At 42.3% G+C, this 26,248-nt stretch overlaps 1 protein-coding gene across 2 annotated transcripts in view; it reads right to left on the bottom strand.

Annotated features, from left to right (window-relative positions):
• LOC118777460 (astrotactin-2-like) overlaps window positions 1–18,621 on the bottom strand; it is a 286,377-nt gene extending 267,756 nt beyond the window's left edge. For both annotated transcript variants that reach the window (XM_036528373.1, XM_036528374.1), the window contains exon 1: window positions 18,211–18,621. In XM_036528373.1, the coding sequence (XP_036384266.1) occupies window positions 18,211–18,562 (352 nt within the window). In that variant the 5' untranslated portion in view covers window positions 18,563–18,621. The remainder of the gene's footprint in view (window positions 1–18,210) is intronic.
• Window positions 18,622–26,248: the final 7,627 nt, after the last annotated feature.

Here is a 26,248-nt window from a genome sequence, read left to right as displayed (position 1 = left end):
GTCTCTGTTTTCCTGGCTTTTGTCCTGTCGTGACACAGAAAGCTGTAGAGGTAGGAAGGTAGGAATAAATAAATGTGAATTGATAGCCACAGTAAAGAAAGACTGTTGAGACACATTTGTTTTCCGAGATAACATTATTGTTGATAGCACACAGCATCTTCCTATCACTTCTTTGGAGTCTTCACTATGAACATTGCACACAGTCAGTACATCTGCATAACATTACAATGAATCACACAGACAGACTACAATGTTACCAAATAACTCGACTTGACATTTACTGTGGTGGTTTACATTTACATGTACCTCGCTCAAGGACATCACAGCAATGCCCCATCTTGGAGTCAAACCTGCAAGCGCTTGGTTGTAATGCTGCACTTCATTGTGGCCCTTAAAACTGTACAGTAATGATAACTTATCATTGATATCTAACTTATCATTGATAAGCATGTGTTGACTGACCAGCGTACGCAATATCTAGGGTGTGACTCAATACTTTTAATTCAGCTATGTGCTGTGCCTCTATGCAAAGTACAAAATTATTATTATTTTTTTTTTTGGTCAGTAAGGTCAGTCCCAACCTCCGGTATCTCAGGAACTGAGAACTGAGGGGTGCTGGTTCAAAGCCCATTCTGGGCGGTGTTTTTCAGTATTATTGTATGCCTAAGCCTTAATCTGCAATAAAAAAGCCATCTGTGTAAACGAGTTACAGAATGTGTAACATGTCAACTTCTGAGCAATGTTTAAATTCAGACTCCCCCTGGATAAGCATTTCTGCCGACAAAACAAACACCATAATTGGCTGCCTTTGCACTTTCCTAAACCCACCACATCCCATTGGTTTTGACAGGCGTACAATTTCCAGCAAAGATATTGAAATAAATGTCACACTGCACTCTCGAAAACATACTTACTTATGCAGGCGAATGAAATCAAACCTTGCAGCTGTAAAATCATTTTCACGTTGCAATTGTTGCATCTATGGCTCCTAAAGTCAACAACTGAGAGTTCTAAAAAAAAAAAAAAAAAACTGGCACGCTTCATCAAGGTCTCAGAATCAGTGTTTGGCAGGGCTAGATCTGCATCTGTGCAGATGTGAAGGCAGTGATCAGATAAGAAGCGGCGTCATCTGACCAGAAGGGGGCACTCTTCCTCTTTGGCCCACCCACTGGAATTTTCCCAGCCAATCTGCAGCTTGCCCTTGTTTAAACAAATCTAATTCCTCAACCGCCAAAGTAAAATAATAAAGACAATAAAGCACCTCGAACAGAACAGGAAGCTGGGAAAGAACTAAGGCTCTTATGATCCAATTAAACACAGGAAGGAGGTCATTAGTGGCTGCCAGATTAATGCTAGGGAAATATGCTGACGACGTGAAGGGAGTTTAATGATTGGTTCGTGAAAAAAGCGGCTGCTGGAGTGTGACAAACGAACGCTGACCATGCCAGCCGGTCAAGGGACCGTAGCACAGTTTTACAGAGTGGGTATATTTAAAAAGGTGCAATACAGAGGTTGCATGAGAAAATAAATCCATGCAGAGTGTTAAGTTGGAGACACCAAATAGTGAAGTCCATTGATTTGGTGTGAGCTTGGTTTATTCAACAAGGGTATATCCCTAGGGTTAATTTGCAAATACATGATGATTTTTCTTTTTACATGATGACAACATTTTTGTTATATTCAACAGCAGTGGGGATGGTACAGTGGTAAGGAGCAGGACTTGTAACCAAAAGGCTACTGGTTAGATTCGCTGCTGAGCCACTGCTGCTGTACCCTTGGGCAAGGTACTTAACCCAGAATTGCCCCAGTTAATATCCAGCTGTATGAATGGATAACATGCAATACTGTAACCTATACAAGTCACTCTAGATTTTGAGTGTCTGCTGAATGGAAATAATGTATCCTAATGATAAGTTATTTGACTACTACAAATAAGTAAACTGCTAAACTAGTATAATTATTCATAGAACAACAGTAGATTCCCATTCAGGTAACTAACCAGATGTCAGAGGAACTGCTTCAAAAAGCTTTTTAGCAGGTTTATATATCGCTATAATTACACATTATTGTTACGAAACACTGTACAGATGAATTATTACTAGCACAAGCACATAAATTACACAATTACATTAAAATGCAAAACTACACAGTACACATAATAAGTCCCAGTTTGTTGTGCGGCAGGAAAATTTCATCACCCAAAACCTGTTATTTCCTCCGCACACCAATTTATCCCCCTCCGCATATTTGAAGGGCAGGGCATTACACTGCGTACGCAGCTAGCGCCGTGTACCTCAGTGCAGGTGGCGCTCAAAGATTACACGCTTTCGCAATTTCCACACGGGTGATGCGCCGTCCCGTAAATGAATCGCTCCGCGGAACGAGCTCGCCGGAGCGAGCGGCGCTGCCCGCTAGCCGGACTCGGCGCTACGCTACGCCGCATGGCCGCCAAACTCCTCTCACGCCCGGCTGCTCCCGTGACATTTCAACCGCGGAGAATTTTCTCTCGGCGGCAATCAATTCATTACTCAGCACACTTGACTGTTTTCCACTTGAGCGGCTCGGGGAGTGTGATCCATTCTGCATGGGCTGGCAGAGTTCTTGATGGAGTGCGCGCGAGCTCGCAGATCAAGGTGACCGGTCCCCCCCCACAGACGCCATGCACTAATTCCCTCTGTGTCGAGAAACCGTAAACACCAGCGACTTATACCAGGACTACCAGCAGTGCTACTAGCTGAGGTGGCTTCCCGTTTCCAGCAGTCACTTAGGTCTATCAGACGAAGACACAATTAAAAATAGCGCGCGGAGTAGTCATTGACACAAATTCAACGGAAAATGGATCCAATACAAAAACTCACAATGTAGCCGTTCACGTTTGCACATGAACACAAGTGGGTATCAAATATGAGATCGTTGAACAGGTAAACCCGACAATTGTCTATTTTTATCTATACAGTATATATCTGAATGAATATTCTCTTCAAATGCATAATCTAGCAAAAACCAAGGGAGAGTTTTACGGTCGCGGATCTCATAATCAATCACTTTGGAAAAGCACCTGTTCCAGATGTTTGATTTAGTTAACTGCAGGGCTAACTGGGGTCTAAACTATTACCCTGGACTGATGTACCAATTACTTATTCAATTTTCCATCTGCTACTGCATAAGTACAGACTCTTCTTGCTGCCAATATATAAATAATAGGACGTGGACACAGCAAGTGCTGAGATCAGAGGCTGCAGGATGGAAACAGCTAGCAGCCATGCCACCCTGTAGCCTTCATCTGCCAAGCAGCAAGCTAAGTGGCTCTGGGCTTGATTTGCACTGGGAAAGAAACAGGTTGCCATTTGAAATTGTGTCAGTTCGCCAGTAGGAGGCACTCTTCCAACTGAACTAATTAAAATGCAATTCCCAGGGCAGTGGTGTAGAGACACTATGCTGTAGAAAATGCTGTCTTTTGGAGCTGTTAAATTGAGGTCCTGACTCACTCATTTAAGTTCCCATGGCACCAAAGACAAGGGGTTTCAACCCCCTTGTCAAATTTGACTCTCCACATTTGGCTATACCATACAAAAACATACTAAAATGTTTTATTTCAAAGATATTAGATATATTTAAAACATGTAAATTATTGCCATATTGGTATATTGTAATATATTTTCTGGTTTGCATTAATATATTTTGTATTAATATATTTTCAATGTAACTGGAATATATTATTGGGCTGAACAACATATTTCTCAGTTTATTACAGTATACAAGATCTATGTACTTTTTGTGCACAGGTTGTCACTGTAAAACATGAATGAATTCTCAGTGGACCTTCCAGATTAAATTAACAAGGGAAATTAACTGTACCAGTATCCGGTATGGATTTTTAAATGAATTTGCATTGCGCTGTTGTCTGTAGCTTGTGATTTGACAACCAGAAATAGTACAGAGATGACTGGAAAATAACAGAGGGGTCCTGCCATTGGCTTAGAGAAAAGAACCAACAGGAACCTGCCTGACAGGGTACTTTGACTGACATTGCAGGCTGTGATTTCTTTTAATGTAGAAGGTGCCTTCTAGAGAGGCTAGTGACCCTGCAACTTTAACCACCCAAAGAGAAAATCTGCTCGTGTTTGTGGGCTGACGGGCGTCAATTTCAGACCCTGTTGTAAGTACAATAATGGCTACGATGTGAACTGATGAGGCAATTTCAACCTGTGTCTCCAGTGCAAGTATTGAGGGAAACACATAATGCTTCCCATCTAAAAGCACTGTGTTTTTCACCACGGAGACTATAACACAAAAAAAGACGTCTGTTACAGTCTCAGAGCCAAAATAGCCGGTGGTCACAACTTCTGAACAACTAGGTCAAAAACAGTTATCAGGGTAGGGATTTGTGTGAAAAGGGACAGATCGTTGTTTTATTTTAGGCTGCTGGCTTGACTGTGGAAAGGGCCTTGTCTGCCAGGAGTAACACGCAGAAACATATGCAAGAAAAGAGAGAGTTTTGGAATAATTAGGCTTCAAATCCAAACCAGCTGGAGGCTTACCGTTCTAATTATTCGTATTCTTTATTTTTCATGCAGAAAATATCCTCCAAATAACAAAATGTAAAATTAAAAAAAAAAATCAAGACTTCAAAACTACTGTCAAGCCTGCTTTCATGATTAACAATGTTTAAATGATTTGCTTTATGAGTTCATACATTCCGCGATGGCTAACAGGGACCAAACAAAATTATTTCCCAGAATGTGCGGAAGGTTTCCTAGAATGCCACAAAGCTTCCTTTGGATAATCGCCTACCTGGGCATGTTGCTGAAGGGGAAAGGACAGATTGTACAGACAGACTGAAATCTTATGGTAAAAATACCAGACTCTCAGGTAATTTTCAGGAAAATTACTAAAATCAAAACCAAAAACCACAATCAAAGAAAAATGTTAAAAGCAACATCAGTCAACCTCACCCACCCTTCAAGAACTTGTTCATGGAAGTAAACAGTTAAGTTAGAAAACAGCTCATGGTAGCAAACAGCTATTAAGTTAGTAAGTCCATTGTGGGGATGCTATCACCTGCTACACAACCCAAGCTGGCTAAATCATTTTTCACCTCAACAGTTTTAGCACACTTTCTCCAAATGAGCTGGAACATGGAAAGTGCCTTGTCAAACACATGTTTTTCAATATAAATAAATAAAGATGTACAATATCTTTACAGACTTACAGAATTCATATGCTCACTGGTTTTGAGTGCTTAATAAAACACTGTAGGTGTCATTAGTTGAATTCAAAGAGGCAAAGCTGTGGCACCAAACTCTCAAGCTTATTTTGGTTTTATTATAATCTTCCAAGCTCCTTCTTTAAACATGGCAATAAACATCTTGTAAAGTAAACATATTGTTGCTGTGGTTATTTGTAAGGCATCAAAATAATATGTCTATGGGAAATGTCCTCAGAGCCAAAGTGGTTTGGTTGGTCGCAGCGTGACTAACATGCTGTATTATACTTTCCGATACGCTCTTATATTACATTACCTTACATTCATTTAGCAGACGGTCTTATCCAGAGCGACTTCCTGCACAAGAGAAGAGAATTGTATCCATACAAGTTAAATGAGCAACAGTGTCAGACCAGGCTAACAACACCCCCACACTAGCAAGTGCCTGCACAACACTATTCAAGCACTAACATGAGTCAATTTGTGCTAGCCTGAAACCAGACAGCCTTGAAAACTAAGGGAAACGGTGGTCCCCTCTTAATGGTCCCCTCTTTCAGAATCTTAAATAATGGACCGAGGAATGCTTGCTCAAAGCAGGCTTGTGATTCAACAGAGCCAGTCGGGCAATGCAGCAATCTGACACATTGTATTATTGTATTGTACTATGTGTGATTGTGCACGTCGCTGTGTTTTTATGAAGTTATGATTAGGATGGCAGAAATAATAATAATAAAAAAAAACCCTTCACAATCTGCCACTCTGTGTCCCCCTCCTAACCATTTCCAACTATTGTTTGGCAAAGACATGCCCGGGTGCACACATCACTTCACACCAGGAGACCAGTTTATGAGACGGCGCGATGAATATGCATGAACCCTAACAACGACAGGCAAGCCTCCAACGCAACCTGTGCACCCCCCCGCGCAGCGCAAACGAAACGCCGGTGCAATCTGTGAGAGAGAATTTCCATAGCGTGGCTCTGCACCTCTCCTCAGAACTGCTGTTATAAACACACATGGCCTCGGGGACCTTGGTACTCCGTGCTTTACAATAACAGCACGGGGTAATTGGACTGAGATCAAAGCCGTGCTGGTGCTAGACTAAATACCTGAGGAGCCTGAGGTGAGGTTTTAAGTGCACGAGTGACCGGCACGAATATCAATGAAGGCTGAGGAAAAGAAAAAAAAAAAAGAAAGAAAAAAAAATCTGATTTGTGTCAGAGTGAGGGGCATCTGAATGCTTCAAAGATACAACTCTTCATCTTAAAGTGGTAATCTGGGCACTTCTAGCTGTGAAAACACCTAGCCCTTCTAATTGTTTTAAGTAAATACTACAATTGAGGAGGGGGAAAAATGTACCGAACAAAAATAAAATTGGTGCACGGAAATGTTGTGCAACCCCGTGTTTGTCACACACAAACCCATGGTGGCTCACTGCCAAAACACTGAAGCACGCAAAAATGATTAGCCATCTCATTTGTGGGTATTGTATTTTGAGGGTGCTTTCCTTCGATTTTTCCAACAGAACAACAACACAGGTTTACAAAACATCCTTAATCTTCTTTGGAAGGAGATTCTGAAAGCATAATTATTCCAAAAGTACAAACAGATAGTCACACTATGCCAATTTCCTGGAAGAGACTGGCAAACCAAGCTCATTCAAGGACATAGCTTCGCTTCATTCTAGACTACTTGGACTCTCTTCGCTGATATATCTGGCCCTGTGGTTCTTTGTTGGAAGTCGGCACTTGTTTACAGAACCATGAAAGTATGGATAATTTGTGAAGCTCATGCAGAAAAAAGATGAGGATTAAGTCGATTTCAGTATGAAGCCATTCAAAAATCTCTCTGTGACTGACAGCAACAGCCAAGTGCTGCTGTTTCCTCTTTCCTCGGACCCTGTCATCGCTGTACGTTACTTATTTAGAAGAAACAGTGAAACCAAAATGAGACCGTCATCTTTTATTTTCCAGTCCTCAATGACCCAGATATTGCTGGAGAAGAATATCCATATTTACAGGTGATTAAAGAAATGACAGAAAAAATAAAGCTTTTGGTAGAGAAAAAATAGACACAATTAATTAAAATGTCACTCATTTACATTCACAGACACACAGGAACATGTGTGCAACATATGTGATGAATAATTAAGGAATTATGACAGCAATATACTACTTATGATATTAATGACAAAAACACCACTGGCAGGAACAGACATCTGTATCCAGGTTGCTTTTTGTTTCCTGCCATTTCGAATCATTCAGCTACAGCACTCTCCATTTGGAACCTTTCCTGCCAGATGGCTGTGATTAATAAGTAAAATATATAATGAAATTAAAGCACGCACGCAAGCACACACACACACACACACACACACACACAACCCCGGCAACAACCTGGCAACCTGAACGTGGGGTGGGTGGGGTCACGAAGGAAAGCGGGTTAAAATAGCAGGAAGGGCGCATGAAAAGAGGCCGCAGCGAGCTGCCGGCCCTCGGAGGTCACCTTCAAAGCCGCGAACATCAAATAGCTTGGAGAGCGACTGGAGTCCAGCGCTGAGCGATCGGCAGAGCGATCGCCTCGCCCCGTCATCTGCAAACTCTTCGCGGCGCGGCGCGGCGGGGAGGGGCTCTCGGGTCGCTCGGCACCTTTTGATGCCGGGCGGGGAGGTGGAAGACCCGCTCAGCGCTTCGGCTGAGGTCGTTTCGCGGGTCTCGTCTGATCTCAGCGGAAAGACAACACTCCCATTGCCCTTTACGCGGTGAGACTTACAAAAAAGCGTGCGTGCGCATATTCTGCGTGTTAAGGGCACACAGCATCTAATCCACTTCACTGAGAAAAGAGTCAGAATGCTCTTCAAAGGAGCGTGTTTGACTGGAGTTGAAGCTGAAGCATTTACGTTTAAGAATTTGCGAAAGGCTGACCGAATCACATGGAATGTGACTTTATGGCGCTAACTGCTACGCCATAACGGGGTAAGCAGAGCATTACATTATATTCATTTAGCAGACGGTCTTTTCCAGAACCACTTCCAGCACAACAGAACAGAAGTGAATCCATTCAGAAGTGTATAAAATGAAAATGTTTGCTGTTCCTCTTTGTATGGGCAACCTTCTCGCATAAGCAGACACTGTGGATGCAGGCGACAACCAGGAAACAAGGACATGCAATATAAGCTGTTCAAAAAAAAAAAAAAAAAAGAACTTAAGAGAGAAATTACGCCTAAGGCAAAATGTAATTCTACATATCGTAAGTAGGTTTAGCTCACTGGTTCAATTTAACTGCACATTTTGACTTGATGGTGCAATATGTTTCACTCTGCCAGGTCTAATTACACGTTCTCCTCGCAGCAGCGAGGGTGGGGAACAGGTAACGAGAGAAATCGACTTAACCGAAAGACTTTCAAAGTTAGAACAGAAAACCAATTTTCTGATTGCCCATCCACAATTCCCCTGGTAAAAGCACTCCATTGTAATGAGAATGAGGGAGTGTGCCTGAAGTCTTTCTGAAATTAAAAATGAACCCAGACGCGATATGAATAGAACGCACTGCACAGCGTCATTCCTGTTTCGACCTTTTGCTTTAGAGGAAGTGTGCCCGCACTGTAAAACCTGGGCATAATAAACACATGCGGCATGCAAATGAAAAAGTGATAATATATAGAGCATAAAACCAAAAAAATAAGGAACACATTTTGATATGTCAGTTCCTACATTTTAATGAGGATTTTTACATATCTATTGTAGACTACAAAGGGGATATATATGCAGAGACAGAGAGAGAAAGAGAGAGGTAGATGTATGTTTATGTGATTTCTATAGGGGATGCTATTACACTGAACAGCCATCACGGGCGGAGACAGCGCTCCACCATCTGCAGAGACAGAGCGCGGGAGACAGGCAGAGGTGACAGATCTTATTGGCCGGGCCGAGCGAGTGGAGCCTGGCACTCGGGCGTCGGATTTGTCAATTTTACACACACACACACACACACACACACACACACACGCGGTACGCTTAGTCTACCCACCCCACCCAGAGTCTCCCTCCGTGAACTCACCTCTGATTGAACTGCCTTCCAGAAATCATCAGTGCGTTTCAGCCCGGATGTAAATGAACTGTTCTTGGTTTAAGCTCAATCACCTGCCACCGGGGCCCAGTGTCACATTTATCCCTCCTGCATAGATAGACATCGGCAATTCAATCTCCTCAGGCCCGAAACGGGGGAAAAATGTGAAGCGGGCAACACAAATAGAAGAACTATAACACTAATCATTTCATCTGAGATGCACACACACACACTGCGGGTATTAGAATGAACCCGCCGAATCAAATGGGAAGTAGGCACGGCATACACTCACCACATATCACAAACTCTCTCTCTCTCTGTCTTTCTCTCACTATATACACAGTGTCCTCCACAGATATACATACTGATTTAGTAGGAACAAAAAGAATGATATGAGAGAGGGAAAAAGAAAGTCTACCGAGAGTAATACCAACGACATGTTCAGTCTGTCGTTGTCGACGTCAAAGGAGTTTATTTCACAGATGATGAAAAGCATGGCATGAGGTTTACAAATCCTATTCTGGGAATGAGCTCTGCAAACAGCCCCTGATTCCCGCCATTAACGCCATTTCTGATCCTGTAATCGCTCAAAGCCGGCAGAATAGGTAACCACCTAAGCCTGCTATTCAATCCTGAATTAGAGACTGACACTGAAAACTGAAAATGATTATGCTGTGGACACTTTTTGACTGGGGGGGGTTGCCAAAAGGGTCCTTTTATTAGACGAAGATACTGTCAACAATACCCTGGACCAAAATGTCAAGGCCTCTGTTGTTCCAAAATTGCGATGTGCTATTTTCCTTGATGCTGAAAGACTTATTGTTGTTATCATTTTGAACAGTCCAATATCAAAACATTCTGCGATGCCTGACATACAATAATTCACATAGTTCACCCCCACTGCCCCCCCCCCCCCCCCCCAAGCCCTGTAGGGAACTACAGATCTGTCTGTGTACATAATGAAGCACTACAAAAAGACCTGCATCTGCTCACACCCCAGCCAGGACACATAATGATATCAGTGAATGTTCTGCTACTTTATGCAGGGCTTGGGCTTTCCTTCCTGAATACTGATGAGGAAGAGGGGAACTTTTTTTTTTTAATTTCTGGCTAGTTAACAAGCACTTTAATACTGATGTATACAACTGAATCACAATTTTGCAATTTAAATGGATTATCCAGTCTCAGGTGATTATGTCGTTTCTTACACAACATGGTGACATTGGTTGTGTGGTTACGGGCTGCTGTTGACTATGGATCTGACTGTGGTGAGACTGAAGGAAGTTCTGACTGTCAGTTCTGCAGCCAAACCCCCCACCACCTATTTAGCCAAGAAATGTAATGACAGGATGTATATGACCAGTTTCAACTGATGAAAACACAAAGACCTGATGGGAATCAAAGGTCGGCCTCTGACTATCTCACAGTGGTCAACACTCTTCAGGAGTGCTCCTAAAGTCTCTTTAGGAGCTCAACCGGAGGCTAATCACCCGGGAATACTGAGTGATGCAGAGGAATTTAGTCTTTAAAGCTTCCTCTTGATTGGCTGGTTTTCCAGTGAATGCTTACAGACCCTAGTTCCAACACCGTGGTGCCAGAGAGCTATCAGAATACAGCATAGCCAGTCTGTGGTTTTTGAACTGTACTAGGTCATGACTACATGAATTGTAACTTTATATTACATGTATATATCTAAATTTGGAATTGTAATAAACCATCCGATTTCATTTGAATTTATTTCCTTAATGTACCATGCTGTATAGCAGTGTACACACAAGTAGGAGGGAGAAAAAAGAGCAGATATATTCAGTGCATTGCTAATCGTTTACCTCATGCACCACAAGTCATCACTGCTTACATTACTGCATATATGGCCTGTGGATATGATATGGGTGTTTGGAGAATGCAGCTATCATCAGCCTACATTAGAGGATTTTAACATTTGAATAGTCTGGAAGAACTGTGTAAGTGTATGTAAGTGTGCCATCGACCAAAATCTTAAGGTCACTTTTTCACTCTACGGTACATTTTTAGGTCCCTTCTTGCCCCAAATGTTGGTTAAGAAAACCCTGTAAGTCAAAACTGTACAACAGCAAATGCACCCAGAGATGATTTTCTATGTTCTAGGCTAGGGAAAAGTTTGTTCCACGTTATACTGTAATAATGAACAAATATAAACAAATGTCTGAATTTACTGGAACTGAGCCATGTAGAACTAAGGGCAATTAAATGTTTCTCTCAAACCATGCTGCACTTGAGAAGACATCTTTGCCTTGTCATTCCGGGAAGGTTTCTGGGTCTTTGTGGATTACATTCTTTATTTTGTCATGTACAGTAGCTTTGAACTATGGCCCAAGTCTGAAGTGTTTCATTTGATTCCATAATATCAAAAAAAAGATGAAAGTGAGGAGATGGATTGAAATTAATTATCCATCGGAGAGACTTGCTGAACACCTGAAGTGTAAAATATTGTTTTTTCCCTTGATTTGGGTGTAAAATTTCAGCAAGAGCAAGGCGATCATGACAATAACGACAAACATAGATGATTTGAATGTGACGAAGAAGCCCGTTGTAATGATGATGATGATGATGATGATGATGGGGCAGCAGTGTGGTGTAGTGGTAAGGAGCAGAGCTCATAACCGAAAGGCTGCTGTATAAATGGATAAAACTGTAACCTATGTAAGTCGCTCTGGGAAAGAGTATTTGTTAAATGACAATGTAATGTAATGCAATGATGATATTGATCACACTGCAACCAGACACACACATGCATAATGCACATACAGACAGTAACACATGCACATCCATATGAAAACATGCATACACACACAGTCCCCTAACAGTGTGAAGCTAACAGAGTCTCTCCTGCCCCTCTCCTACATAAAGGCAATTTTACAGAGAGGAAAGTGATCATTGCAGGTCACAGAATGCAATTCCATCCCCTAGCCTCTGCTACGGAATCACTTATCTCTGTCTCGGCTTGTCTAAAGCCTCAGATTAACAATTAGTTAGAGCCCTGACACTGATTATTCCAAAAGGCCATGTCCTTTTATTGGTTCATTTAAACAGAATATTCCACCAGAGGCCGGGGGAAAAAAAAAAACACAGAATTACGTGAAAGGTCACAGTATCATGTGTGAAGCAGACGTACGCTTTGGCATCGGGCTAAGAATGACTCGGGACTCCCGTGAGACTGACTGTACGCTAGGAACACCAGGGCCTCTCTGATACAGACACTGACAATTTCCTGATTGTCCCACATGACCTTAAAACAAAAAACCAAAAAGAAAGTATAATTTGAATGTGCTGCGTTCCATGATTATAATTAGAGTCTTCAATTTTTTTGTTTAATACAAGTCTATGAATGCATTATGAAATAAATTTCATATGCATGCTAAAATGCATTTATAGAAGCAGAAATAACTGATAACTTTGGTCATAAAATGCGTTGTGTGACATTTTTTACACATGAATTGCATTCCTGACCTTAACCATGCATTGTCCATTTCTGAGTCTTTCTTGAGGGAGGGGGGGGTCAAAATATAATGCCTTTCCAGATTAAGCAAGTATCTCAGTTCTTGTTTCACACAGCAGTCACAGCCATAAGCCACAGCCGGGGCTCTCCTGCTAGTCTCTCCGGGTGGCACGTCTCCGCTGTCCCCTGGTGCAGTCAGACCCCTGTGACAGGTGAGGATGAGTGTCATCTCAGCCACACGGTGGGTGCCGGCGTTGTGACCTCCCCCTGCACTCCCACAGTAAAGCCGAGAACCAGCACGTGGCTGACAAGCATCAGGCGGACCACGCTGGACTCCCGGGCATCTACGGCACAGCAACGCTCTGGGAGTTACCATATTTTTTTCCGTTTTTTCACAGCTCCCCTTCGATCTCAAATTTGCCTGCCAGCCGCCTCCAGAGGAAAGAGCTGAACAGAATCTGGCTGTAAAAAGAGCTTAATTCTCTTAGACAGGAATGTTTAAAAGAAATAAACACATTATCTGAACCTATACTGTTCGACTGCTGTGACCACTTTGCTGACCTCTCCTCCCTCTGGTGGTCGAATGTTGTCACTGCAGAGTGTTCTCACTCAGTCACTGACTCAGTCAGTCAGCCAGAGAGTGAAATTACTCGTTCAAGGACTGCTTCATTCAGTTTCAGCCAAAACAAGTTGCCGTGATTTGCTGATTTTCGCACAGGTAGGCCAATAGACACCGTCCTGATGCAATGGGTGAATACTCCGGTACGTACCAGTAAGGAGCCTGCCTGGAAACAAATAGATGATGTGTAATCTTTCTAAGTTGTAAGTTAAGCTCACAAAAAACCCCCTGGACTGCGTTTTTGCTTTTCTTAGTTAACAAGTGGACTTTTTTTCCTAGGAAATAAGAGGAAGCATCCTGTTAAATAACAGGATGGAATGAATTCAATTTTCACTGTCTTACAAAGAGGCCAGAGCTACTATTAAGGCCCTGGTTTTGCCCATGTTTTTGTAGCGTGACACAATCTGAACTACACTGTGGATATGTGGAAACTGCAAGCCATGAATGGCCCAATGGAAACAGAGGTGGACACCCCAGCTTCAGAAAGTAAAAGTCCTACCATGTATTTGTTCTTGCCATTCATTAAACAAGGTGATTTCACTAATTAGCTCCTCTACCTGGCTGAAGAGTTGTGCTAAGTAAATTCAGCTGGTGTAGTGCATGGGTGGAACAAATATGTGGCAGGACTTGTACTTTCTGAAGCCGGGGTGTCCACCACTGCATGGAAATAACCATTTTTGCCTATAGGGACATTGCAAAACATAGCTTGAGTTCAGTCTACCCCTTGTACACGTTGTCCTTCAGACCGTCATATTTAAGAAAGCATTATGTTTCTTTTTTGTTCCTTATTCAATATTTCAGTTCATTTCAACAGAGGAAATAATGTTGTGAAATCATAAAAAAGTTGATGGCATAAAAATAAGGAAAAATCTGCCCACAAGCATTCTGTTAATGAAGTTTGATAAGAATCTGAGTGCTGCGTGAACCGAGCTGCTCACTCCTGAAAGCAGACGCATCACAGGTGTCTTCGCCGCTTTGTCCGCACACCATTCGCATTCACACAAACTTTCACCATGACCCCTTTTTTCATCCTCGCCCTAGATTTCGAATCACACCCCTGAGATCTCAGCAAATAAGCTCCCCCCCTCTGAGTGTCCTGGCTGGGTGAGGCCATCGTTCAAAAGGCTGGCCATTTGAACGCTCCATCCCTGGGCACAGGGTCCAACACCTCCCGAGCCCCCCCCTTCCGGGCATCACAGATGGGTGGCGTCCAGGTTTGGCACCCGGAGAAAATACAGGCGGGTGCATTTTCAATCCACAGGGAGAGCACAAAACGTCATATGTCTTAAAAAAAAAAAGTAATAAAAACTATGTAGACAGCCAGATATAAGGAGACAACTGGGGGTGCACTGAGGTCTGTCTGGGGGTGCAACGCAACCCCTAAGCACCCCCCCCCCCCCCCCCCCCCCCATAGCGCCGGCCCTCGTTCAAAAGGCTGGCCATTTTTAAATGCTCCATCCCTGGGCGCGGCGGTCCACACGCCCCACACCCAGACAGTCATTTAAATGCAGGACGGGCGCAGGGATGAGGAGAATTAATTCTGGTCTGTTTTCTGCAGGAAGTCACATGCTGAGAGGTGAGCGCTGAAGCGAGCTTCACCCCCCACAGCGTCAAAGCGTTGTTTTTATTGTTGTTGTTGTTGTTGCTGGTTTTAAAGAACTCATTCAGACAGCCAAAGAGGGCAGGCTGAATCTGAAAACAGGTGATCTGGAGAACAAAGGCAGCCTCGAGTTAACCCACGAGGGTCGGAGCACAAACAGAGAAAAAAAAAAAAACAGACCCCAAAATACAATTCCTTAATTAGACTGTTGCAACCGACAAGCATGTGGATATACACTGCCTGGCCAAAATAAAAAAGTCGTCGCTTGAATTTAAATCAGCAAATGATCTGGGGTTGCTTCAGTTGGTCAGGTCTAGGCTCAGCAATGTTATGTGGCAATAAAATGAAGTCATCTCAGAACTTGAATGTACTGAATGACCAGGTTATCCCATCAATGGATTTTTTCTTCCCTGGTGGCACGGGCATATTTCAGGATGAGAATGCCAATGTTCATTGGGCTCAAATTGTGAAAGAGTGGTTCAGGGAGCATGAGGAATCATTTTCACACAGAGTCTTGACCTGTAACCCCATTGAAAGTCTTTGGGATGTGCTGGAGAAGACTTTACGGAGTAGTTTCACTCTCCCGTCGTCAAAACAAGATCTTGACCAAAAATTAATGCAACTCTGGAAATAAATGTTGTGACGTTGCATAAGGTTGTTGAAACAACACTATGGCAAATGCACACCATAATCAAAGCTAAAGGCAGTCCAAAAAAATATTTGTGTTTTTTGGTCAGGCAGTATATACTCATATATATATATATATATATATATATATATATATATATATATATATATATATATATATATATTAGTTAAGCTAAGAGTTACAATAAAAACAGCGACTACAAGGTAGAACAACACAAACAAGTAAATGACTCGTTAAATCTTCCTGACTCGTGAGCACACAGTATCAATGTATTAAAGTATTAAAATATGTTTTCAGCTGAGATAACCTTTTTCAGTCGTTTACAGAAAAAACACCACTTTCCCCCAAATCCAAAGTTCCAAAATGGCTACAGGAGCTCTATATATCGTCAGAATAACCCAGAAATTTTGAAAACAGGCTGAACTAAAACCAGCTGCCTGGTATCTGTCACCTGTCCTGCCACTTAGCTGCAGGGTTGACACAAATCGAGCTCTGCTGAAAGATGTCTGTTCCCTGACACAGACAGTTTGGGGAAACGTCTAGCAATTCTGCTGGATTGATAGGCGAGAAGACTGAAAAGTCCTCACTCAAGCAAGACATTGGTCTTCCGAAAGTACGTCACCCACACTATCCTCTTGCTTAATTTTACATACAGTGAAATGGAGAGTGATAAACCAAATGAACCAATGTGGTCTGCTTTTCCTGTTATTTTTAAACCATATAAGTTGTACAATATATTGTATCCCTCCAGGTTATGTTGGCAGAATCCATTTTTCTCAGTCTTAGGCTACGGTACCTCATTAAGGTGTCTGTGCCTTTCAGCTATGATAGCAGAACAATTGAAACTGGTAGAATTCAGCCAAGGGTTTGAGTTACAGGCCTATATCAAAAGTACTATTTAATCTTCGCTCTTTGCAGCCTGTCAACTTGAATTAACTATTTGGGGCCTTTGTTTTGTATTTTCTGTCACAGAGATTAAGATAAAATAAGCACTGAATGGTGCCCTGGGTGTAATTATAGGTTCCAAGGTGAAAACTGAAGAATATGCAAACTATTCCAGTCTATTATGAATACTGAACAATAATACCTGTCCGAGAACAATAGCTGTTTTTCCCCTGAACACAGCTCATGAGTCCGGCTAATGTTTAAAGAGTTACAGTAAAACACTTCTTATAGCTTAATATACGGTATTCCTAAAATACATGTTTTTTTATTTTTTATTGATTTGCATACATTTCATGACGATATGAATAAAGTCATAGTCATGCTGATGAAGCGACTGTCCTGTAATTAGAAAGATCAGTAACGTGTTTGTGGAGATGATGGTGACCTAGTGGCAAGGGCTCTGAGAAACCAAGTGCTGCCCCTAGTGCTTTAAATGAAACTCACGAATGAAACAAACCCAAGTTTCCAGGCCTGTACTTTTGCAAATCCTGGCATGGAAATGAGGCATGATCAAATTCATCTCCTGATTCAAAATAATCACTGACTTGCTTTTTTTTTTTTCCCTGTGAGGAACAATGTATTTCACAATATATCCAAATACCAATTTCATGGAGATTTGCACAGCAAAATTGCAAGCCTGGCATTTTCCATACTGCCAAGTGCTAAGATAACGTATGACATTTGCCTTAATCTGTCACAGAACATGAGAGAGAACAGCACGCAAGAAACAGTCCCGAAGCTGTAGCACCGACCCTACAGGCGTGTAACTTCGAACTCAGAATATCTCCACTCTGCTTTTGACGGCGATGTTGCTCCATTGACATGGGGGTTCTTTACAAATCAGACAACAAGCTACAAAACGCGCAAGTGCTGTCATGGATTTCCACATGAAACGAGCCTACAAAGTGTAAACGCTTTTCATGACAAGGCAAGGCGCGAGGGTCCCATATTTTCCTTCCCTACTCTTTCTGTATGCAGCGCGTTTATTAAATATATATTTCCCCCACGGCATATGCTCTACACGCAAGTCCCACAGTATTCAGCTTTGTTATGCTCAAGTAAGAACACCTGATTTTTCTGTGTAAGATCTTTCATTTTAAGCACCGCAATTTGATTTTCCACATTTAAACCGAACATGTGGACAGTCTTATGCAGACATCGCGTCAGAACAGTAAGCATCCCGTTTATTTACGTTACACGTGAAAGCCACAATTCGCTCTAAACTGCAGTGAATTCTTCAAATAACACACTCGCCGCGCGTTTTACGCAAAGTGCAACATTCAAGATCACCCAGCACGCAACACTAAATCTTTCTCAGATAGCCGTAGTAGACAGCCTCGGGGTAAAAGGGAAATTGCGAGCCGGATGAGGTGCCCGTATTCTTTTGATCAAATCGAACAAACCATGAGTGCACCAACTGTAACGGTGGCTATCAGCGTCTTACAAAGATATGAGACTTCAGCGATTTTATTCAATTGTACAGTTTAGCAATACACCCATACACATTAACTGGCAGTAAAATACAACCACCTGCATTTTACGACCCCTCGGTGCACACCATTAGTGCGTTTGCATCACGGTTTATTAGGGGACTGTGGGAGGTATCAGGTCGCTCATAACCTAAGTAGCCAACGGGCAAACCTTACCCAGTGTGAAGTACGGGAGAGCGGTGTTGTCGAGATCATCCAAAACGGAGATTCTTCCCGGCAGGTCTGTTCTGACGAAGAGAAGGAGACGGGACTCCCCTCCTCCTCCTCCTCCTCCTCCTCCGGCCACGCTCCCCGAACCTCCACCGGTGAAACTGAACTCATTCTCCCGGAGAACCGGCAGGGTGGACACGGTGACGGTTTTAATCTCGCAAGGGTTCTCCGCGTCGTTTTCCTTATCCGTTTTCTCGTCTTGCGCTCCCGCTCCCCGGCCTCCCCCGGCGGCTTTGCACCCCGTCAGGAGGACCCCCAGTAGGAGGATCGCGCTGAGTGTCGGTACTCTCCCAGCCATCCCGTACCGCGAGCAGCTCTCCTGCTTTGAGAGCGCCTCGCGAGCAGCTTGTTCGCTTATACCAAAGCCTCCGTTCACGAGACACGTCTGTCCAGGAGGCGGCAGCACAGGTGAACTCGAATTATTATTATTATAATCACTATTTTGGATACTTCGCTTCTTCCCGATAGTGTAGTATAGTGTTCAGGCGGACAACGATGTTTGATAACAGGCTTAAGAGGTGATGTGGGGAAACGCTACACTGAAAACGACGGTTTTGTTATCAAGCGCGGCGGTCCTGGAAAATACCTGGAGGAAAAAAATACGAGCATGTGTACTGAACAGCTTCACTGTCCCCCTGCGCACCGCGGGGACTTCCACTTCCGCGGTTAGTTTACAATACACCATATATCGACTCAAAGGTAACTGTCATTCACGGAGAGCATACTGTGTGTGTGGTAATAAATGTAAAACGTACAAAATTTTAGAGAAATGTGAGAGAGGTGGTTTGCACTAACAACCGGAACTTAAGTGATTCGGCGGGCATTATACGGGTCACTGGTGGAGGTAGGCTGTGTTGGAGGTAGATTAAGGCGTGGTTAAATTAATCACATTCCCGTACTAAAAGAAAGTCACCTGTAATGGTCTGGAAACATGCAAGTTTTCCACGGTCACTGAAGAACAATTTTTGTTGTTTTATTTTACTTGTCCACTTTATGTGAATATCCCTCAAACTCTTGACGTACTCCAAACCATGCTGAATTCTAACCCTAACCAACCATAGCCCTTAATGGCACTACGCCTGTTCACTAACAATTTGTACTGGGAGAGTAGATGCGAATCCGTTTGCTTGGTTTCACACAGTAATCACGTCGGTATATTGCCTACTTAGTAAAAGCAAACGTAAGTAAATAAATAAAACAGCCTTGGTGGGCTTTTTTTTATATGACAACATGACGTCATGTGTAAGTATCATAAGAAACGTAACACTTGACCAAAATTATTAATTATTAAAAGGTGCGTGACAGCGGTTAGCACGAATGTCCCCAGTACTTTCTCCTGACCACAGAAGGAGTGAGCTTAGTGATTGTTTAGCTGAGCCCATGTGTACAGTAATCGTTATCACACTTTCCGCCAATCATGGTGTTCCTCGGCTGCCTATTTGAACTTTGCAAAACTTGCAAACTTAGACTTACCATCCTCAGCAGAAAAAAAAGTGTCACATTATTTGCTTTGCTTTTTTTTCCCCTCAGTGCACTCTACAGCTGTTCACATCGCCTTGGGAGCAGAATCAAAATGCAGCGTCCATAATGCAACTCTGCACTTTATCGTATTTAAAAAAAAAATAATTATTGCTATTACAAATATTGCATGCAACGAGGGGAACTAATGCAGGGTCTTTGGAGGACAGGACTTACAAATAACTGGGGGAAAAAGGCCACCGAAACATCAGCGCACATTTTCTCCGCGTTGCTTTCCATTGAGATAATACAGTATTTCACTTTGCTTACCAGCCTGTGTGTTCATAAATAACTTTGAGCATACTCTGTTATCTCGCTGCTCTAAGTGGCTGAAACATCAGTGCTTTGATCGTGCATGTGTGTTTTAATGCGTGCCTGTTTGACTGGCTGAGATTAACAGTGTTCGCGTGAGTGTTGGTGTGTGTGCGTGTTTCTGCACATGTATGTGCTTTGTGTTTTGTGCGTGTTTGTAGAGTTTGCTGTGTGTATATGCCTGTGCATATTTAGCCTTGAGTGAGTGTAAGTGCATGTGTGTGTGTGTGTAACTGCATGGGAATTTGTGCTTGTGCATGCATTTGTGATTGTGTGTGTGTGTGTGTGTGTGTGCGTGTCTGTGTATGACACGAGGATTAATGATGTTGAAAACAGCTTTATTTTCGGCCTACCCTATTTATGTCACTTAGTTTAATGCTACAGCTTGCATTCTGAATACAAACATGATGCACATTGTCAGGTTGTGTTTCCTGCCAGCCGTGTTCCATACCACTCAGTGACAGCAGAAGACCTGCTGCTGACACAAATCCCCCACCAGAGCCAAGAGTGAGGGGAGGGGGCCGGCAAATTCAGGTGTCGCAGTGTTTCTTGATTGCATTTGCTCTTAAGACAGGGCAGCAGCGCATTTTGACAAGTTTTTTTTTTTCCTTTAACCTGTGAACCCACTCCCGTGAACCCGCAGGGCAATCGAGCGTTAGCCGCGCAGGAGTGGGGATCTTTGCGGCCACGACGGTGCGTGGACTCGATGGAACACCACCTGTTTTTTGTGGGCGTGTGTGGGAAGAGGGTCCTGGGAGCTAAGGAGGGGGCGTGGAAAGTTTTTGGCTCTTCTACGATAACTGAGAACTCAAGAACTCTGCTCTCTTAATAGCTAACGGAGGGCTTTTACACGGTCTCTTGTTGGTTATATGAGATTCATTGCCAGTGAAACCTCCTTAACTTCCATGCTGGCGTTCCCTCTCGTTCCCGCAGACTGGATTTGATAGACAACACAGCAATGATGGGCTGTCTAGATGGAGATGGATACACGGCTTTAATGAGTCCAGAGTTTTTCATAGCATCTCTTTTCACCAAAGAAATGAACAGTTATTAACATGGGTGGTGTCCTACTAACAGTACTGTAATAAGAGTCATGTAGAGAATGCCCAATGTGGCATGTTAATCTAAAATATTTACACAGTTAACCACCTATTTAAACAGACTACTTCTTATTGGTAACTTTTGTTCTAATATGTCCGTTTCACATTTATAGGTAGCGTGTCTGCAACAGTATATCTGTCATCTTAACAGGATATTGTTGAATGGATTGGAAAGCCATCAGCACAGGCTGTGATGACTGTCTGTAGAGGCAGTGAGAGAGGAAATTGTGTCTGAAGAAAGGTTCTGAGAGATGAGCAATTAAAACCAAAATGTTCTTGATCTAATGGAAAAAGGCACCCTTTTAAAATTTCTTTATCATTGATTAATAGACTACCAAATTAGTGTTATAACGAAATAAATTCGTTATTTGCCTTGATACATAAGGCATTGTTCCTGAGAGTATCTGAAAAATTCCTTACTTTGGTCTCATTGCATATTGACTGTAATTCAATGTAGTGAAATATAAAGTTTAACTGCTGTGCAGCTTCAACTGAGTGCTGTTTAACTTGTAATGAATCCATGCACAATTTGTTTAATTACATACAATGCCAAGGTTATGGACAGGGTTGGAGGTATGGCAAGGAGAAAAGTTGAGAAAATTCTTATATTTAGTGATAGGGGCTGGAAAACACGATCTGTGCAATTATGTGAGTATGCAAGCTTTAGAGAATTTGCAACATGTTAGAAAATATGTCCCACACATTAGCTGCAGCTTATTTACCCACCCAAAGTCCCCATTTAATATGAAGGGATACCCAGTGTCTCATACAAAATCTTACAGCTTACAGCGAGACTGAGAGGGGCAATCACAGGACACTTTCTGCAACACTGAGAAAATAGGTCTAGGAAATTAGGAGTTAAAACCTTTGGAAGTGTATTTTAGGCAATAAGCTCTCATATTTCGGGTATTTTAGAGGTTTCCTAACATGGCATACCTAGGGAATGGCTTGGCTGCCAGCGGGCAAATAGCAAATGAGCTCAGATTTATCTAACCCTGATGATTAAGGTCAGTCCTGTCACAATGCTATGAATAAAGAGAGGAAGTACTTGTAGTTCATGTGGGTATGCAGAAGTTAGGGATCTTAGGAAGAGGTGGAGTACAGGGCAGATTCTCAAGATTTTAATGAATGATATGTCAAAAAAAAAAACGGCCACCAGATGGCACTACAGAAAACAACAAATAAAACACACAATATTTCCTATTATAATTTAAACACTCTGCTTAACAAGTATCAAACTGAGAAACAGACATTGTCTATTCCTGACCTCCTGTGGAAGGGACTGCTTTGGTACCACCTTCACACGCTGCTCACAAGCTTGATAATCGTTTACCTGCTCACCTGTGGTCTGCTTGTGCAGAGCAAGGGTTGGGGCTGTCCGAGCTGACGTTCCTGGGGTTGAGCTGACGCTGTCCAAGGTTCTGCAGCTGAGATTGAACAAACATCGTCAGCAGTGCTGCAGTTCTGGCGGAGCAGATGCTGTCCAAGGTGCTATATCTGAGGAAACTGGGGGAGGCCATAGCTCTCCTAGAAATTACAATACATTCATTCATCAGAAATGTTCTGTATGTTGTAAACTGGAAAGATAGAACTTTAAATCCGCCATTGTGAAACTGTGTTTGCCTCGATAATGGAATCATTGTTGAAAGAGTACATGTCTTTTTTATCTGCACAGGGATGCTTTTTCTTCCATAGCTGTTATCACTTCACAGGCATAGTTGCACCTATGGGAGACAAGGAGTCAGGCAAGCACTATTAAGTACAATTGAAGGACCTGGAAGGGTCAACGTGTTGAGCCCCTTCCTATGGTATTGTCATTTTTTTTTGTTTTTTTTTTTGCTTTTTCGGAGCCTGGATAGAAGGCTTATTTTATGCTTCTTTCCCATGTTTATTGACGGCGCTTGGCACTGTATATGTAAGGAGCGTGTGCTGTTTATTTCAGTCTGATTTGAGTAGCCTGAGGCATCTTTTTCTGCTGGAGAGCTGGAACCAGTCTGGGTCATTACAGCCCCTTTGCACTGCAGAAGTGAAGCCAGTCTGGCTCATTATAACTAGTCATACAGCCAGAGGTATGTACAGTAGACATAATTTGAAATTCTTTTATTTATTTACTTACCTGATTTTGGAGAACAGCCACTGACTTGGTCTGCAGATGAAATCTGATGAAATCCAGTCTCCTCAATTTTTCATCTGCCAGCATTCAGCGTGGCCGTCGCTGCAAATAAAAGGCAAGTGCGGTTTTAGAATATCAGCATATTTGTTTTATTTATTTTTTTCAAAATGTGATTTTACTGTACGTAAAAAAAAAAGATCAGTTAAATACTGTACTTCAAAGGACACTTCAGCATGCAGTCCGCAAGGTGACGCATACAGAGCGAGTTTTTATGTGAAATTGTGTGGTTTTCAGAAGGGTTTTTTTAAAGTTTTTCTTCTTATATCTACTACAAAAGGCCGTAAAGAATAAAAAAAAAGATGGGGTCTGATTCATCCTTTGATGTTTTTTTTCTTTTCTTGCAGCAAGACCAGGACTAGTGAGATATGATAAGATAGTATGATAGCTTTAACAGAAGATGGGCTGCCTTGGTCCTCCGGTGGTTCTTTTATCCCCACGGTTTGCCAATTTGCCCCACAATTAGGAGTAAATAGCCACTATCAGCCTGGAAGATAATGAGCACCATTAGCAAAGGATGTTGGGTAAGGTCATTGGCAGACATAACAAGCAGCCCTGATGGAAAAATGAGATTCCTCATATCTGACATTTTTAGCTTAATACTCGCTGTTTCTTTATTTTAATTTCCTTAATTTGGCTTTTTGATATGAAATATAATTGGGAGAAGATGAGTTTATGAGTCAACATTGTATTCGCTAAAAGCAGAACTGGATCCAGTCAGAATCACAGAGTCATCTTAAAGAGAAAGTGCCATTCAATACAATAAAATGCAAAACATCTGAAAGTATAGTGCTGTGCACTCAGGGGTTACTTTATTGTAATACAGTGCTCAGCTGATCTGGTATAATTTTTAATTACACGTTTTGCATTTTTTAAAATTAAGTTCTCCCTTAAAAATATTTGGTAGTTTTGATTGAATGTAGGGTACTGCCATTTATCTTCTGGCTTATTTTATTTATGTGTGTATGTATGTATGTATGTATGTATTTATTTACTTATTTATTTACTGTTCCCGTCACATCATCCACTTGGCCCATTGAATTCCATTGAAGGAAAAACACATTTTAAACTCTTCTGAATGTGTCAGGTGTGCACCTTCCATCAGAAATATAGACATCCCCCGAATCAATATTTACGGTGCAATTTTGATGCAAATGGACAGTTTGTTCTATCATGCCATGGAACATCTGGATCCATGTGATTTTTTTTTTGTTGTTGTTCATACAGTACATTGTGGAAAATTGTGAAGAGCACGAGCCCTGCGAATGATTTAATGTGTAAAAAAAAAAAAGCATTGTTTCGGAAACAGGAGTGGAAGAGTAAATCAGAGGGACCTGTCAGCCGACCGAGAGCTCTCCTGTGTATAACGGAGGACGGAGAGAGAGGACCGGAGAGGAGAGGCTGTCCTCCCGCTCCGGCAGCCATATTCAGAATGCTGGATCATCGACTGGCTCCTGTCGCCGTGTCTGTGGGGGTCACGGGTGCCAATCCCAGAGGGAAATACAAACATTACGCAAGACTGTGTTGCAAAGCGCTCAGCGAAGGGGTGCAACACTGTGCACGTTAGCTGCATGTTTGAGCGCATTCTCCGTTAGCGTGATTTGTTGTCGGGTTACTGGGACTTCCGTATGACTAATGGTGGGTGGTGGGAGCTGTTGGACGCTGTCCTCACACGTTAAAAAAGTCTTTAGGATCACACATTCAGCATAAATGCAGTGCATCTGTATGAGGATGGCAAAAAGTGCCCATGGTTCTTCACATCCTTACAATAAAGCAATATTTATTCAAATCTAAAATCTCAAATGGAAAGTACATACCCAGTGACAACAAAATAATGGAAATACCAAACAACATGAGTATTTATGAACTAATAAGAAGCGCCTTTTGCCTAGAGAGCAGCTTCAGTTCTTCTGGAAATGCCGTTATACATGTATTGAACTGTTTCTAATGGGATAATAGACTGCTCTTCCAGTTGGAAAGCCTCCAGTTGTTGGAAAAATGAAGGAGGTGGAAATCTAATCTGCACTCTATGCATCAAAACTTCCCATAAAATTTCAGTCACGTTTAGATCTGATGATTGGGGAGGCCACTGAGGGTGTATGACCTCGTCCTGGTTTTCATGATGCCACTCTTGAATCCATTTAACAGTGTATGGGGGCGTTATCCTCTTGGAATATGGGCACATCTTGAAGAAACAATGTTTGCACCACAGGGTGCAACTGATCACCTAAAATGGCTCTGCGTTCCTTGGCTGCAATTCTACCATGCAGAGTAATAGTTGAATCCAATGACTCCTACGACATTGCTATCTATACCATAACAAATACACCACCATGTTTAATGGTTTGAGTACAGGCAATGTGGGTTGAAGGCTTCCTTTGGCTTTCTCTAAGCATAAACCTGTCCATATGTAAAGAAGAATAAAAAAAACGGCACGTTGACCATATTACTTTCCTCTGCTGCTCATAACTTCAGGGTTTTTACTCATTACACCAAATGATGTCCTGTTGCGCACTGGCAGTGTGGCGTAGTGGAAAGGAGCAGGGTTCATAACCGAAAGGTTGCTGGTTCGATTTCCTGCTGGAGGACACTGCTGCTGTATCCTTGGGCAAGATACTGAACCCAGTGTTACCTCAGTAAATATCCAGCTGAGTAAATGGATAGCATGTACAAATTGTGTTGTAAGTAAGTCACCCAGGACAAGAGTGCCTGCTAAATGACAATAATGTAATGCAATGGCCTTGGTTACAAGCAGTTTCTGAACAGTAGCCCTACTATTTAATTCAGCTTTCTTAAGCTCAGGATGAACAGTTTTTGTTGAGACAGGGTCACATGTATTTTGGAAGACACACCGTGTGGTTTAAAATGTATTCCTTAAAGTTTG

Source organism: Megalops cyprinoides, chromosome 5, assembly GCF_013368585.1.
Source record: "Megalops cyprinoides isolate fMegCyp1 chromosome 5, fMegCyp1.pri, whole genome shotgun sequence".
Taxonomy (NCBI): Eukaryota; Metazoa; Chordata; class Actinopteri; order Elopiformes; family Megalopidae; genus Megalops; species Megalops cyprinoides.
This window is presented reverse-complemented; position numbering and strand designations above follow the sequence as displayed.